The sequence below is a fragment of the Capra hircus genome, chromosome 1 (genome assembly GCF_001704415.2).
Source record: "Capra hircus breed San Clemente chromosome 1, ASM170441v1, whole genome shotgun sequence".
Taxonomy (NCBI): Eukaryota; Metazoa; Chordata; class Mammalia; order Artiodactyla; family Bovidae; genus Capra; species Capra hircus.
In genome coordinates, this window is record NC_030808.1 from 64,698,136 (window position 1) to 64,715,775 (window position 17,640).

General features: G+C 38.3%; 1 protein-coding gene across 1 annotated transcript in view; it reads right to left on the reverse strand.

Moving 5' to 3' along the window:
• Window positions 1–15,099, reverse strand: part of GPR156 (G protein-coupled receptor 156) — an 83,898-nt gene extending 68,799 nt beyond the window's left edge. Inside the window, exons 1-2 of the mRNA XM_018043285.1 lie at window positions 14,655–15,099; window positions 14,309–14,445 (exon numbers count right to left, since the gene is read on the reverse strand). Coding sequence (XP_017898774.1) covers window positions 14,309–14,445; window positions 14,655–14,750 — 233 coding nt within the window. The 5' untranslated portion in view covers window positions 14,751–15,099. The remainder of the gene's footprint in view (window positions 1–14,308; window positions 14,446–14,654) is intronic.

Consider the following 17,640-nt stretch of genomic DNA (forward strand, 5'->3'; position numbering starts at 1 on the left):
AGGAGAGGCCCTGACTGCTCTTTACCCAGATGATTTTGCAGGGTTTTGTCTGCAGTGAGCAACCTTGAGGGATGAGTTAATATACCCTCCCTTCCAAAGAACAGGCTTGTTATGACTCACTATAAAAGTGATGAATTCCCCAGGCTTAGGTTGCTTTCCTTTAATGGCAGCCCCCTGAGTGTGCAACATCATCCATCATGGGCCCTGAATCATCTCCATGGGACCAGGGTCATGGGAACCAGCACAAAGTACATGAGGCTCTCCCGACTGCTTTTTACCATGAGTAATGAACTACTTTGAATCTGACCCAAGAGTCTCCTGTCCTTTAACATAAAACAGTAACAGGTTAAGTTGTTAATTTATAAGTAGGGCAAAATCTCACACCCATACTCATACTCAAAATCTCATACTCAATCCTTAAACTTCTTGATATCTCAGGAAGTCAAACCCCAGACACTAGGGATTATTATAGGAATGTTACTTTTGATTCTAAGAAGCAACAATATGTAAATAACTACCATCAACAATCATTATCACAAATGACAGTGAGGTAAGGTTTTAGAATAAAAGATAGACTTTTAATTGAAGAAGTTTAGCTTCATGCAGAATTTATAACATTGCCCTTTTATTGTGCATTTCAGAAGAGGCACCAGGAGAACCTTCATTTGGAACTGAAAGGATCTGCTTTGCTCCAAGAGTTAATTTGGTCCTTACTAAACTGCATGAGGAATCTAGAAAAAAAGAGTGCATTCTTCCATATTAGTCATTAATATCTAGCACAGTTATCAGCTGAGTTTTAGGTTACCTAGCAGGCCCTTTGGAAAAGGACACCAAATATGGTAAACTTTTCTCACTCATGAGAACCTTCTCAGATAAATAAGAATGCTTCTAAATAAGAGTTTTTAATAGCTTTATTGATCACAACAAACTGTGAAAAATTCTTCAAGAGATGGGAATGCCAGACCACCTTACCTGCCTCCTGAGAAATCTGTATGCAGGTCAAGAAGCAACAGTTAGAATGGGACATGGAACAACAGACTGGTTCCAAATCAGGAAAGGAGTATGTCAAGGCTTTATATTGTCACCCTGCTTATTTAACTTATATACCAAGTAGATAATGCAAAATGCTGGGCTGGATGAAGCACAAGCTGGAATCAAGATTGCAGGGAGAAATATCAATAACCTCAGATATGCAGATGACACCACCCTTATGGCAGAAAGTGAAGAAGAACTAAAGAGCCGCTTGATGAAAGTGAAAGTGGAGAGTGAAAAAGTTGGCTGAAAACTCAACATTCAGAAAACGAAGATCATGGCATCTGGTCCCATCACTTCATGACAAATAGATGGGGACACAGTGGAAACAATGAGAGACTTTATTTTGGGGGGGCTCCTAAATCACTGCAGATGGTCACTGCAGCCATGAAATTAAAAGATGCTTGCTCCTTGGAAGCAAAGTTATGACCAACTTAGACAGCTCATTTAAAAGCAGAGACATTACTTTGCCAACAAAGGTCCATCTAGTCAAGGCTGTGGTTTTTCCAGTAGTCATATATGGATGTGAGAGTTGGACTATAAAGAAAGCTGAGCACTGAAGAATTGATGCTTTTGAACTGTGGTGTTGGAGAAGACTCGAGAGTTCCTTGGACTGCAAGGAGATCCAACCAGTCAATACAAAAGGAAATCAGTCCTGAATATTCATTGGAAGGACTGATGCTGAAGCTGAAGCTTACAGCTTTGGCCAACTGATGCGAAGAGCTGACTCAATGGAAAAGACCCTGATGCTGGGAAAGACTGAAGGTGGAAGAAGGGGATGACAGAGGATGAGATGGTTGAATGGCATCACTGACTTAATGGACATGAGTTTGAGTAAACTCTGGGAGCTGGTGACGGACAGGGAGGTCTGGCATGCTGTAGTCCATGGGGTCGCAAAGAGTCAGATACAACTGAGTGACTGAACTGAACTGAAATAGCTTTATTGAGTGTAACTGACATACAATAAACTATGATTTTATTTAAAGTACATGACTTGTTAAGTTTTGATATATGCCTGTGAAACATTCACCACAATCAAAGTATGAAACATCACCCCAAAAGTTTCCACCTGTCCGTTGGTCATCCTTCCTTCCTACTCTTCTGTGCTACTCCCAAACTGCAAGGCAACCATTCATCTGATTTCTATCACTACAGATTAGGTAATAAGAGATTAGTTTTCTAGAATTTTGTATAATTGACATACATGGTATGTAATCTTTTTTGCCTTCTTTCACCCAGCATAATTATTCTGATACTCATCCACGCAGTTCCAAGTATTAATAAGTATTTTAAGGTTGAGTACTATTTCATTTTATGGATATACCATACTTCATTTATCCATTCACTTGTTGATGGATATTTGCATTACTTTGCATTATTTGCAGTTTGAGGCTATTACAAATAAAGTTGTTGTAAACATGGTATACAAGTAATTATACAGACATATAATTTTATTTCTCTGGATAAAAACCCAGGAGCAGAATGACTAGATCTTACAGTAGCCATATGATGAACATTTAAAGAAACTTCCAGACTATTTTCCAGAGTGATTTTACCATATTACAGCCCAATCAGCAGTATTTCCAATATTTAATTTAGCTAGTTTTTTAATTTATTTTTTATTGAAGGATAATTGCTTTATAGAATTTTGTTTTTTGTCAAACTTCAATATGAATCAGCCATTGGTATACATATATCCCTCCCTTTTGAACCTACCTCCCATCTCCCATCCCATCCCACCCCTCTAGATTGATTCAGAACCCCTGTTTGAGTTTCCTGAGCCATACAGCAAATTCCCGTTGGCTATCTATTTTACATATGGTTATGTAAGTTTCCATGTTACTCTTTCCATACATCTCACCCTCTCTTCCCCTCTCCCCATGTCCATAAGTCTATTCTCTATGTCTGTTTTTCCACTGCTGCCCTGTAAATAAGTTCTTCAGTACCACTTTTCTAGATTCCATATATATGTTAGAATACAATATTTATCTTACTCATTCTGACTCACTTCACTCTGTAAAATAGGCTCTAGGTTCATCCACCTCATCAGAACTGACTCAAATGCATTCCTTTTTATGGCTGAGTAGTATTCCATTGTGTATATGTACCACAACTTCTTTATCCATTCATCTGTAGATGGACATCGAGGTTGTTTCCATGTTCTAGCTATTGTAAATAGTGCTGCAATGAACCATGGGATAATGTGTCTCTTTCAGTTTTGCTTCCCTCAGGGTATATGCTTAGGAGTAGAACTGCTGGGTAATATGGTGGTTTTATTCCTAGTTTTTAAGGAATCTCCATACTGTCTTCCATAGTGGCTGTATCAATTTACATTCCCACTAACAGCGCAAGAGTGTTCCCTTTTTCCACACCCTCTCCAGCATTTATTGTTTTGTAGACTTTGATGATGGCCATTCTGACCAGTGTGAGGTGATATCTCATTGCAGTTTTGACTTGCATTTCTCTAATAATGAGTGATGTTGAGCATCTTTTCATGTGTTTGTTAGCCGTCTGTATGTCTTCTTTGGAGAAATGTCTGTTTACATCTTTTTGATTGGGTTGTTTGTTTTTCTGGTATTGAGTTGTATGAGCTGCTTGTATATTTTGGAAATTAATCCTTTGTCAGTTGTTTCATTTGCTATTATTTTCTCCCATTCTGAGGGTTGTCTTCTCACCTTGCTTATAGTTTCCTTTGCTGTGCAAAAGCCTTTAAGTTTAATCAGGTCCCACTTGTTTACTCTTGTTTTTATTTCCATTACTCTAGGAGGTGGGTCATAGAGGATCTTGCTTTGATTTATGTCATCAAGTGTTCTGCCTATATTTTCCACTAAGAGTTTTATAGCTTCTGGTCTTACATTTAGGTCTTTAATCCATTTTGAGTTTATCTTTGTGTATGGTGTTAGAAAGTGTTCTAATTTCATTCTTTTACGTGTAGCTGTCCAGCTCTCCCATCACCATTTATTGAAGAGGCTGTCTTTGCTCCATTGTATATTCTTGCCTCCTTTTTCGAAAATAAGGTACCCATAAGTGCATGGGTATATTTCTGGGCTTTCCATCTTGTTCCATCGGTCTATATTTCTGTTTTTGTGCCAGTACCATACTGTCTTGATGACTGTAGCTTTGTAGTATAATCTGAATTCCTCCAGCTCCATTCTTCTTTGTCAAGACTGCTTTGGCTATTCGGGGTCTTTTGTGTTTCCATATGAATTGTGAAAGTTTTTGTTCTAGTTCTGTGAAAAATGCCATTGGTGATCTGATAGGGATCCAACTGAACCTGTAGATTGTGTTTGGTAGTATAGCCATTTTCACAATATTGATTCTTCCTACCCCAGAACATGAAATATTTCTCCATCTGTTTATGTTGTCTTTATTTCTTTCATTAGTGTCTTATAATTTTCTGTGTACAGTTCTTTTGTCTCCTTAGGCAAGTTTACTCCTAGATATTTAATTCTTTTTTTTGCGATGGTAAATGGGATTGATTCCTTAATTTCTCTTTCTGATTTTTCATTGTCAGTATATAGAAATGTTAAGTCATTTCTGTATATTGATTTTGCATCCTACAATTTTGCTAAATTCACTGATAAGCTTTAGTAATTTTCTGACACTATCTTTAGGGTTTTCTATGTACAGTATCATGTCATCTGCAAACAGTGAGGGCTTTACTTCTTCTCCTCTGATCTGGATTTATTTCTTTTTCTTCTCTGATTGCTGTAGCTAGGACTTCCAGAACTATGTAGAATAATAGTGGCAAAAGTGAACACCCTTGTCTTGTTCCTGATCTTAGGGGGAATGCTTTCAGTTTTTCACCATTGAGGATAATGTTTGCTGTAGGTTTATCATATATGACCTTTACTATGTTGAGGTAGGTTCCTTCTGTGCCCATTGTTTGAAGTTTTAATCATAAATGGGTGTTGAATTTGTCAAAGGCTTTTTCTGCATCTGTTGATATTATCATATGGTTTTTATCTTTCAATTTGTTAATATGGTGTATCACATTGATTGATTTGTGTATACTGAAGAATCCTTACATTCCTGGAATAAACCCAAGTTGATCATGGTGTATGAGCTTTTTGATGTGTTGCTGAATTCTGTTTGCTAAAGTTTGCTGAGGATTTTTGCATCTATGTTGATCAGTGATATTGGTCTGTAGTTTTCTTTTTTTGTGTTGTCTTTGTCTGGTTTTGGTATCAGGGTGATGGTGGCCTCATAGAGTGAATTGAGAAGTATTTCTTCCTCTGCAATTTTTTGAAAGAGTTTTAGAAGAATAGGCATTAGTTCTTTTCTAAATGTTTCATAGAACTCTCCTGTGAAGCCATCTGGTCCTGGGCTTTTGTTTTTTGGGAGATTTTTTATCACAGCTTCAATTTCAGTGCTTGTAATTGGGTTGTTCATAATTTCTAATTCTTCCTGGTTCAGTCTTGGAAGATTGAACTTTTCTAAGAATCTGTCCATTTCTTCCAGGTAATCCATTTTATTGCCATATAGTTGTTCATAACAGTTTCTTATAATCCTTTGTATTTCTGCATTGTCTGTTGTAACCTCTCCTTTTTCATTTCTAATTTTGTTGATTTGATTCTTCTCTCTTTTTCTTAATGAGTCTGGCTAAAAGCTTGTCAATTTTGTTTATCTTCTCAAAGAAACAGCTTTTAGTTTTATTAATCTTAATATTGTTTCTGTCTTTTCTTTTTCATTTATTTCTGCTTGGATCTTTATGATTTCTTTCCTTCTACTAATTTTGGGGGGTTTTTGTTTGTCTTTTTCCAGTTGTTTCAGGTGTAAAGTTGGGTTGTCTATCCGATGTTTTTCTTGTTTTCTTGAGGTAGGATTGTTTTGGTATAAACTTCCCTCTTAGAACTGCTTTTGCTACATCCCACAGGTTTTGAGTTGTCATGTTTTCATTGTCACTTTTTTCTAGAAATTTTTTTATTTCCCTATTGATTTCTTCAGTAACCTGTTGGTTATTTAGGAATGTGTTGCTTAATCTCCATGTGTTTATGTTTCTTATAGTTTTTTCTTGTAATTGATATTTAGTCTCATAGTGTTGTGGTTGGACAAGATGCTTGATACAACTACAATTTTCTTAAATTTACTGAGGTTTGATTCATGACCCAAGATGTGGTCTATCCTGGAGAATGTTCCATGAGCACTTAAGAAGGTGTATTCTTCTGCATTTGGATGGAATGTCCTGAAGATATCAATGAGAACCATCTCATCTAATGTATCATTTAAAACTTGTGTTTCCTTATTCATTTTCTGTTTTGATGATCTGTCCATTGGTGTGAGTGGGGTGTTAAAGTCTCCTACTATTATTGTGTTACTATCAATTTCTCCTTTTACGTCTGTTAGTATTTGTCTTATGTACTGAGGTGCTCCTATGTTGGGTGCATAGATATTTACAACTGCTATGTCTTCCTCTTGGATTGATCCCTTGATGATTATGTAGCGTCCTTCCTTACCTCTTGTAATCTTCGTAATTTTAAGGTCTATTTTGTCCGATATGAGGATTGCTACTCCAGCTTTCTTTTGCTTCCCATTTGCATGGAATATATTTTTCCATCCTTTCGCTTTCAGTCTATATGTGTCTTTAGGTATGAAGTGGGTTTTTGTAGACAACATATATATGGGTCTTGTTTTTGCATCCATTCAGCCAGTCTGTCTTTTGGTTGGGGCATTTAATCCATTTACATTTAAAGTAATTATTGATATGTATGTTCCTATTGCCATTTTGTTAATTGTTTGGGATTGATTTTGTAGATCTTTTTTTCTTCTCTTGTATTTCTTGACTATATAAGTCCCTTTAACATTTATTGTAAAGCTGGTTTGGTGGTACTGAATTCTCTTAACTTTTGCTTGTCTGAAAAGCTTTTTATTTCTTCATCAATTCTGAATAAGATCCTTGCCTAATTTGGTTAGTCTTTTAAAATTTTAACCATTCTAATAGGTGTGTGACAGTATTTCATTTGCTTTTAATTTGCATTTCCCTTATGACTCTCTCATCACGTGTTTATTTGCCATCCATATATCTTCAGTGAAGTGTCTATTCAAACCTTTCACTCTGTTGTTGTTGTTGTTGGATTATTTCTTTTATTATCAATTTTTTAGCATTATTTATATATTCTGGATACAAGTTCTTTATCAGATACATGACTTGCAAATATCTTCTTCTAGTATGTGGCATTCTTTTTAATTTTCTTAAGATTCTCTTTAGAAGAGAAGATGCTTCTAATTTTGATGAAGTCCAATTCATCAATGTTTTCTTTATGGATTTTACCTTTATTGTTGCATCTAATAAATCTTTGATTATTCCAAGGTCACAAAATGGTTTTCCTATACTTTCTTTGTGAAGTTTAGATTTTATAGGTAGGTTTATGATCCATTTTGAGTTAATTTCTGAATAGGTGCAAGATGGAGACTAAAGTTCATTTCTGCGTATGGGTATATAATTGTTCCAGCACCATTTGTTGAAAAGATTGACTGTCCCTTTTCCACTGAATTGTCTTTGCATCTTTATTGAAAAGCAGTTTCCCATATATGCATAGGTTTATTTCTGGATTCTATCTGCTCTATTGATGTATATATCTATATTTCTGTAACAGTTAGTAATTAAGTAACTTACTGAATGTATGCACGCATGCTCAGTGTTGTATGACTCTTTGCAACTCCTTGGACCCACAAGGCTCTTCTGTCATGGGATTTCCCAGGCAAGAACACTGGAGTGAGTTGCCATTTCCTTCTCTAGGGGATCTTCTGAACCCAGGGATTGAACTGTGTCTCCTTCATTGACAGGTGGATTCTTTACCACTGAACCACCAGGGAAGCCCTCCTTTTTAAATTAGGTGGTGTTTATTTCTTTTCATACTCCACTGGGTAGAAGAGAAATGATGAGAGCAGACATCTTGTTTCTGGTTGCAATGGCAAGCATTCAGCCTTTTACCATTAAAAATGGTGTTAGCTATTGGTTTTCATAGAGTCATTGATTAGGTTGAGAGCATCCTTTTCTATTTTAGATTGTTGAGACTTTATCAGGAATGTATGTTGAATCTTGTCAAATACTCTTTCTATGCCTATTGAGATGATCATATGGTTTTTTCAGTTGGTAAATATAGCATATTATATTAACTGATCTTTGGATATAAAAAACAACTTTGCATTCCTGGAATAAACTTCACTTTGTCATAATGAATTATTCTTTTGATATTGGTTGTACTCAATTTAGGCAGAGGAAACAGAGATCAAATTGCCTTTTCTAAAGCCAACTTGAATATCTGGAAGTTCTTGGTTCAGCTACTGTTGAAGCCATGCTTGGAGAATTCTGAGCATTATTTTGCTAGCGTGTGAGATGAGTGTAACTGTATGGTAGTATGAACACTCTTTGGCATTCCTTTCTTTGGGATTGGAATGAAATGTGACCTTTTCCAGTCCTGTGGCCACTGCTGAGTTTTCCAACTTTGCTGGCATATTGAGTGCAGCACTTTAACAGCATCATCTTTTAAGATTTGAAATAGCACAACTGGAATTGACTTACCTGGTGGCTCAGCTGGTAAAGAATCTGCCTGCAATGTGGGAGACCTGGGTTTGATCCCTGAGTGGGGTAGAGCCCCTGGAGAAAGGAACAGCTACCCACTCCAGTATTCTGGCCTGGAGAATTCCATGGACTGTATATGTATAGTCCATGGGGTTGTAAAGAGTCGGACACGATGGGGCGACTTTCACTTTTAACTGGAATTCCATTACCTCCACTAGCTTTGTTAGTAGTGATGCTTCCTAAGGCCCACATGACTTCATATTCCAGGAGGTCTGGCTCTAGGTGAGTGATCACACTATCATGGTTATCTGGGTCATGAGGATCTTTTTTGTATAGTTCTTCTGTGTATTCTTGCCACCTCTTCTTAATATCTTCTGTTTCTCTTAGGTCCATACCGTTTCTGTCCTTTATTGTGCCCACCTTCACATAAAGTGTTCCCTTGGTATCTCTAATTTTCTTGAGGAGATCTCTAGCTGAATTTAGAAAAGGCAGAGGAACCAGAGATCAAATTGCCAATATCCATTGGATCATCAAAAAAGCAAGAGTTTCAGAAAAATATCTACTTCTGCTTTATTGATTACACCAAAGCCTTTGACTATGTGGATCACAATAAACTGTGGAAAATTCTTCAACAGATGGGAATACCAGATCACCTGACCTGCCTCCTGAGAAATCTGTATGCAGGTCAAGAAGCAACAGTTAGAACTAGACATGGAACAATGGATAGCTTCCAAATTGGGAAATATGTCAAGGCTGTATATTGTCACCTTGTTTATTTAACTTATATGCAGTGTACATCATGCAAAATGCCAGGATGGATGAAGCACAAGCTGGAATCAAGACTGCAAGGAGAAATATCAATAACCTCATATATGCAGATGATACCACCCTTATGGCAGAAAGCGAAGAGGAATTGAAGAGCCTCTTGATGAAAGTGAAAGAGGAGAGTGAAACAGTTGGCTTAAAGCTCAACATTCAGAAAACTAAAATCATGGTATCTGGTCTCATCACTTCATGGCAAATTGAACAGGAAACAGTGACAGATTTTACTTTTTGGGGCTCCAAAATCACTGCAGATGCTGACTGCAGCAATGAAATTAAAAGATGCTTGCTCCTTGGAAGAAAAGCTATGACAAACCTAGACAGCATATTAAAAAGCAGTGACATTACTTTACCAACAAAGGTCCATCTAGTCAAAGCTATGGTTTCTCCTGTAGTCACGTATGGATGTGAGAGTTGGACCGTATAGAAGGCTGAGCCGAAGAATTGATGCTTTTGAACTGTGGTGTTGGAGGAGACTCTTGAGAGTCCCTTGGACTGGAAGGAGATCCAACCAGTTAATCCTAAAGGAAATCAGTTCTGAATATTCATTGCAAGGACTGATGCTGAAGCTGAAGCTCCAATACTTCGGCCACCTGATGCGAAGAACTGACTCATTTGAAAAGACCCTGATGCTGGGAAAGATTGAAGGCAGGAAGAAGAGAGGATGAGACGGTTGGATGGCATCACGGATTCGATGGACATGAGTCTGAGAAAGCTCTGCAAGTTGGTGATAGACAGGGAAGCCTGGCATGCAGCAGTCCATGGGGTCACAAAGAGTCGGACAGGACTGAGCGACTGAACTGAACTGAACTCAATTTGTTAAAATTGTGTTTAGAATTTTGGATCTGTGTTCATTAGCCTATGATTTTTCTCTTCTAATGTCTGTTAGATTTAGATATCAGGGTAATGCTTTCTTCATTAGAATGAATTAGGAAATGCTCCTTTATTTTCAGTTTCTTAGAAGAATTTTGTAAAATTGGTAATATTTTTGCAATAAGGGTGCAGTTTAGCGGGATGCCTCTGGCTCAGAGTCTCTCACAAGTATACCTCTTGGTGAGCCATGGCTGTAGTCCTCCAAGGGGAAAATCTGCTTCCAAGCTTATTCACATTGTCCTTAGCAGACCTCAGATGATCTATTTTCAAGCTCATTGGCATGCCTGTTAATAATCCTCAAGTCCTTGCTGACAACAGACTAGAAACATTAGTTCCTAGCCATGTAGGCCTCTCCACAGGACAGCTCACAAAATGGAAGGTGTTATTTCCTCAGAGTGTAAGAGAAAGAGTGAAAGGGATCCCATACCCTTTTTGTAACCTTATTCCAAGTGATTAATAAGCAAATAAACAAGTCCAGCCCACACACAAGGAGAAGGGATTTCACAAGAGTGTGACAACTAGGAGGCAGGCCTTATCAGAGAACATTTTAGAGTCTGCCTACCATAGTTGTTCATGACAGTAACTTATTATCCTTCTAATATGTATAGAATCTTTAGTGATGATAGCTCTCTCTCCTTACTTAGGTAATTAATCTTTTTTTCCTGACCTAGAAGTTGGTCAATCTTATTGATCTTCATAAAGAGCTTTTGGTTTCACTACTTTTTCTGTTTTCTCTTTTATAAATTTCCACTCTAATCTTTATTATTCCTTTCCTGTGCTTATTTTGGGACTCATTCACCCTTTTTTTCTGTTCTGTAAGATGGATCTTTCTTCTTATAACATGGAGTTTACTGCTCTAATTTCCCCTAAAGTATTACTTTAATGGCATCCAACAAGTTTTGACATGTTGTGTTTTCACTTTCATTCAGTTGAAAATACTTTCTAGTTTCCTTTCTGATTTTGTCTTTGATCATGGGTTATTTTAAAGTGCTAACAAAAGAGCTGGACATGACTTAGCATTTAAACAACATTTAGTTTCCAAATATTTCAGAATATTCCAGAGATTTCTCTGTTATGGATTTCTAGTTTAATTCCATTGTGGGTCAGAGAACACACTCTTTATGATTTGAATCTTTTTAAATTTAATAAGACCTTTTCTATGGCCCAGAAGATGATTTATCTTGGTAAATGTTCCACGCGTACTTGAAAAGAATGTGTATTCTGCTGCTGTTGGGTGTAGGACTATACACATGTCAATTAGGTCCAGCTGGTGGATGGGATTGTTCAAGTCTTCTATATCTTTACTGATTTTCTTTTGTAGACTACATTTAAAATTGTTATAAAAATGCAATATCAGTGACAGAATTTGAACATTACTAAACTATTTTTATTTTATTAAAATGTTTTTCTTACTCTGGCACACACAGAGTCACAGGCAGAAATTTAGAGGCCACAGAAATGGAATCAAATGAGACATCTAACTGTGATGCTGCACCTCTGAACAAATTTTGCTATTTAAGAAAGTGCTCTTGAAACTGGGTTATTTTATCTTTCCCTGTCTGACCTTGTAAGCTACTTAATTGAGAAATGTGTTTTTACTCACAATGTCTCTTAATATTTTATTCTTTATGCCAAGTCATGCGCCTGCTGCAGGCAAGACAGGCAACAAAACCTTCAACAGAATGAAAGAAATATTGGTGCTTCTAGCATAACACTGTTTATAAGTGTTCATATTTTAACAGGACATATAAATGCTTCTAAAAAAACCTTGCATTCCACAAAATTGTGTATAAAAATAATGGGTTATGGGGAAAACAGTATGGGACCATAACATTTGAAACATTTAACTTTGTAACCAGAATACTAATAAAATAATAATTATCTCAATTAAAATGTTAGTACTCAGTAGATGTCCACTACCACTTGTACCCAGGATCACAGTTGATTTTTATAGCCTTAAATCTGCATGAGATAGGTCCTTAAGGGCATTTACCTCCAATAGATAACATTGTCATCAAAATCTAATTTGAATCTATGTTCTCTTCAACAGCACATTGTTTTTAAAAACAAGAGAAATGTCTTTTTCATGTCTTCATCTGCTCCCACAACTTCATCAGATAGGGTCACATTGTAAGGTAGAATACCAGTTCTTGAAGTCATTAAACCAGCCACTTCTTGCACTGCCACAGTATTCTTAACTTGAGGCTTCCTTCTTTAACTTAAGAAAAATTAGCCCTCAGTGCTTTAAACTATTGATTTGCTGGGGGAAAAAATTATATATGAACCAATGATGTTATTTTCTTATTTGCCAACTGGGCACTAATTTGCATTACAGAAATATGTTGCAGCTGAAAACAGGATACTCCACAGTTTTCTAACCTTGAAATGTGTGATTTTCCTAGTCATTTTCTTGGCAGCAGACACTGCAGGGATTTAAATCTCCTTCCTTCCAGGATGACTGAAAGCATATTCTGTTGTTGTTTAGTCTCTCAGTTGTGTCTGACTCTTTTGCAACCCCATGGATTATATGCTACTAGTTTCCTCTGTCCATGGAATCTCCCAGGCAAGAAAACTGGAGTGTGTTGCCATTTCCTTCTTCAGGGGATCTTCTTGACCCAAGGATTGAACCCATGTCTCCTGTACTGACAGACAGATTCTTAACCACTGAGCCATCAGGGAAGCAAAAGCATATATACCGAGCATTTATTATGTTCCTGTCTGTTCTAAGTACTGGAGACAGTGGTGAACGTGACAGAGAAGGTTCCTGTGTTTGTGGACTTTACATTCTGGTGGGTGATACACACAATAAACAGGTAAATCGACAAATATGGTAATGTCAGAGAGCGAGACCTGCTATGAAGAAAATAAATGAGTGATAGGATATGGCATGAGGTGTAGAGGCTGGGTGGCCATTCTATAAAGAGGTAACCTTAGATAGGATGATCAGGGAAGTCTTCTCTGAAGAGATGACATTTGAGCCAAGACCTATCAGATGAGAAGGAACTAGTCATGGGAAGATTTGGAGAAGACTCTCAGGCAGTGGGAACAGTAAAGGGACAGTAAGTCAAAGGCCTTAAGATGAGAGCAAGCTTAGTGTACTGTACCTAAGGAATAGAGTGAAGACTGGCTGGGGAAGCTTCAGGGGTACCCCCCGGGCTGAGTGCCATGCTTCATGGCCAGGCTGAGGTTGACCCAGCAGATCAAGCCACTTCTGCCTAACAGTTTCACATCCTCCATGCCTCAGATAGCCAGAGGCACCCCAAATGCCTAGAGACAAATCCAACTAAATGACCCTCATCTGAGTGCCAAGCCTAGCAATGGAGAAAAACACACCGATTACCACAAAATGTCAGGCTGGTATGGAGCCAGATGAGTTTGGCATCTCCGAGGGAGTTGCTGAAATTTGACAACAGGATCCAACCAGAAATGTCCTGTGGGCCAGGAAGAGAGGGCTGGAGCAAGGCTTCTCATGAGGCAGCCTGGGACAGCACAAAATGGGAGAGATGGGGTGGGTCCTGAGGGAACGACTGGATGGCAGTGAAGGAAAGACTCTTAAAGTCCCTTTTGTCAGTCTTGGGTGCCATACACACTTACCTGGATGAACCAGTGACTTTCCAACTAGTCACAATTGTCTAGCAGAATAGCCAGGAGTGGGGCTTCACTATTTTTGCAGAATCTTAGCTTACCCAGACTGGTTCCAATTCTGCTGCCATAAACTTTAATGTTGCTTTGGAATATTTCTCTACATGATCTCTGTATTTAATACAAATACATCTTCAAAGGATCTCACCTTCCTTCATGAAGAGAAACTCTTCATTTGCTTTTTTGGATATTGTAGTTAGCACAATACTGGGAAGATCTTTCATCTTCTCAAGATGGATCTGTACTGCAAGGCCAGGCCTCCGTCAGGGGGAGCGTCTCACATAGTTTAATGCCACAGTAGGACATAAGCTTTTCTGACACCAGCCAGCAGTTCATGGTGCCAAAATGACACCAACACTCTGGGCTTTATGTTTCAGGTGATGAAAGATGAGAAAATAGGCATGGGCTGCTTACCTGTTCTTCCTGCAGCGAATTGTGAAGCCAAGAAAGAAGGCGATGAGGAGAAGTCCACAGCTTAGGAAAGTCCAAACAATACCCAAGAGGGCAGGAGATAATGAAGAAATGGTCTTACTGCTGTGGTGGGAAGAGGTCTGAGAACAGAATGAAGAGAAGCTGTTAGAAATGAAGCTCTTCTATAGATCAAACATGAACTGCCCCCATCACCGCCAGAGTTGGGACACAGGTGTCCTGCATAAACATTTACCCCTCCCCCCTCCACCACCACTATCATTAACAACAATAATAACAACAACATGTATACCTAAGCAGCAGCCCTGACACCCCATGGCTGCTCACTTACAATTGTAGTTCTGCAGAGATCATGAAGGGGTCTATGTTCCAGCTCCTGACCAGAAAAACCGTCACACAATTCAGAGCAGTTTATTTCAGGCTCCATGTCATCATATGTCCCTCTTGGTATGTGCCTATTCGCAGTCTTGGTTACCCACTGGTAGGTAACCAGCAAATCTTTGACTAAAACACAACAGCAACTGAGATCTTTCCTTCAGAGGTGCCATTCCGGGGCTGGATCCTGGGTCAGAATCTGGGATGAACAACCCATTCAGGTGGAAGTGGAGAGTTATTTCACTAGGCTCCTACATCAGACACCTTCCAGGCTCTCCTGGTCCCCGGCTGCCAATGCAGACCACATGAGTGAAGAGTGGACATCTTAGTAACAATTAGGTCACACAAAGCGATGATTTTAGCTTGCCACCAGATGGCAGTCACTGCTCCAAGTACTCTCACACAGGTCCTGAAGGAGAGGAAAGCAATTAAACCTGTTAATAAATAAATGTTTTATTTATATACATATAATTTACTCAAATAAACACAAACACATACATATATGTAAATGGATTATTACAGAGGTTTTAAAATATTTTATACATTTAACTATAATAGCTATATTTTTATTAGATATAGTTATATATAATACATTCTTATATATAACAAAGGTTTAGGCGAGTGAGCGAGTAAAAGTCACTCAGCTCTGTCTGACTCTGCAACCCCATGGACTGTAGCCTACCAGGCTCCTCTATCCATGGAATTTCCCAGGTAAGAACAATGGAGTGGGTGGCCATCCCCTTCTCCAGGGAATCTTCCTGATCCAGGGATTGAACCTGGGTCTCCTGCCTTGCAGGCAGATTCTTTACCGTCTGAGCCACCAGGGAAGCATATTTTTATTATACATAATACATTCTTATATACAACAAAAGTTTAAAATAAAATATATATTTAAATAAATATATTTCAAAACCTCTTTAATAAACAATACTTTTAAAACAAAGATAAAGCACATCTAACAATTTATAGATATAAAGCTCTACAGTCCCTCTTCAGATCCTTTCACGGCCCAGCACTACAAAAATTTTAGTTTACATATGTGAGCACATCTTCCTTTTTTTCCCTACTAGGAATGCCCCCTGGCCTTCCAAGATCTTTCTAAGCACCTCAGGGATTAAGCTCTGTCTGGTCCTGGCTGATAGTGGGTTCAGGTGCCCCACAGTGTCTGCACACATTGTCTGTTGGTTGGTCCTGTGATGATCTATTCGCTCAGCGAATGGAGGAACATTCTATGTCTAGTTGGATGAAATCTCAGAAGGATATGCAAACACTTTATCAAGTTTTTTACTCATTTGTTTTTAAAACTGTCAGACTACTAGAAAGGTTACTCAAGTAGTAGGGAGAGAAATTGAGGGTTCTAAAAATTCCCACAGAGTGAGTGAGTAACCATCTTTTCTCAGAAGATGACTACAATATGAACACCGTGATCTAAAAAGAAGCTCTACCTAGCAGAACAAAAGTAGAAATACAGAGAGGTTCAAATTAATCCCAGCAGAAAAGGCAAACATGTCCCCAATTCTTTAAAGCACCTATCTCTTAAGAAAAACAGATTTGAAATTTTACCAGTGGGAATTTTAAAGAGGATGCCACTTCTGGTTTGTGTTTCTGGGACAGCTTAGCACATTTTTCTTTTACTATGGAGGAAAACTGGAAGAGGAAAAAATATCAATTATTTCAATAGCCACTGAGTATAGGACTTGTGTTTAAGGCAGAATAATAGTGACAGGTGTAGAATGCCATCTTTGGATTCTGCATACTTAGACATGAACAATATAGCACCAGGTGCTGCCCATATATTGGCCTCTCATATATTCCTGAATTATTTACCAGGCTCATTACAATGAAGTCCCAAGAGAACTAAAAGCCACTACCTCCTGTCAAGACATTTAAATTCTTGTGCAGACTGGTCAGATTACTGAATGGAAAATTAAGAAGTATAAAAACATGACTGCTGCTGCTGCTGCTGCTGCTGCTAAGTCACCTCAGTTGTGTCCGACTGTGTGACCCCATAGACGGCAGCCCACCAGGCTCCCCAGTCCCTGGGATTCTCCAGGCAAGAACACTGGAATGGGTTGCCATTTCCTTCTCCAAAAACATGACTATTTGCATCTTAATTTAGTTGAAATTTTAACCATTGAAAAGATTTTTTTTTCTTTTTCTTAAAAGCTAGACATCCCCTACTATGTCTTCTAGCATAGAGCAATATTAGAAGCCACAGGAAAGACTATACTGCATGATGGATTGAAAGACATTTTTCCTATATCACCCTTTTAATCATACTTGCAAATTAGTACACATATTTGAACCATTATTAAGTCCTTGTTAGTGTATCCTTATATAGACGTGTATTTATACATAAAACCTCATTTTGCTCTTGCAACTGCGTCATGTGAAGTAAACAAGACCTTTCCTCATTTTCACAAAAGGAAACTTAAGAGCAGAAAAGTGGAGAAACTTGCTCCAAATCTGCAGAGATAGGACTCAAATCCTGGTGTTTACAGTGCAAGGTCAGTGTCCTCCTGGTATACACCCTGGATGGGGCAGACATTCTGGACTGAGCTCACCCGAGAGGACACCAATGTCCTATTAAGTTTCTTCATGTTTAGTTCCTAGAGTTTCATATCTATGGGTTCTCTGGAGTGTGGCGTACAGTAGCACATGTATACTAGCGACTCTCAACTAGTGCAATTTGGCACCTCCAGAGGACATCTGGCAGATGTGGTTGTCAAAACAGAGGGCGCTAGTGACATCTAGTAGGTAGAAGCCAAGGATGGTCAACACTGTGGCTCTCAGAAGGAGTAACAACCTTAAGCCCAAATCATCCTTGGGAGCTTTTGTGAACATGATGGAATTGTCCATTTGGACAGATTTCTGAGTACATTCTAAAGGTCACGTGTGGACAGACTAACACAATTGTATGGAAATTTGAGTGCTAGGCCCCC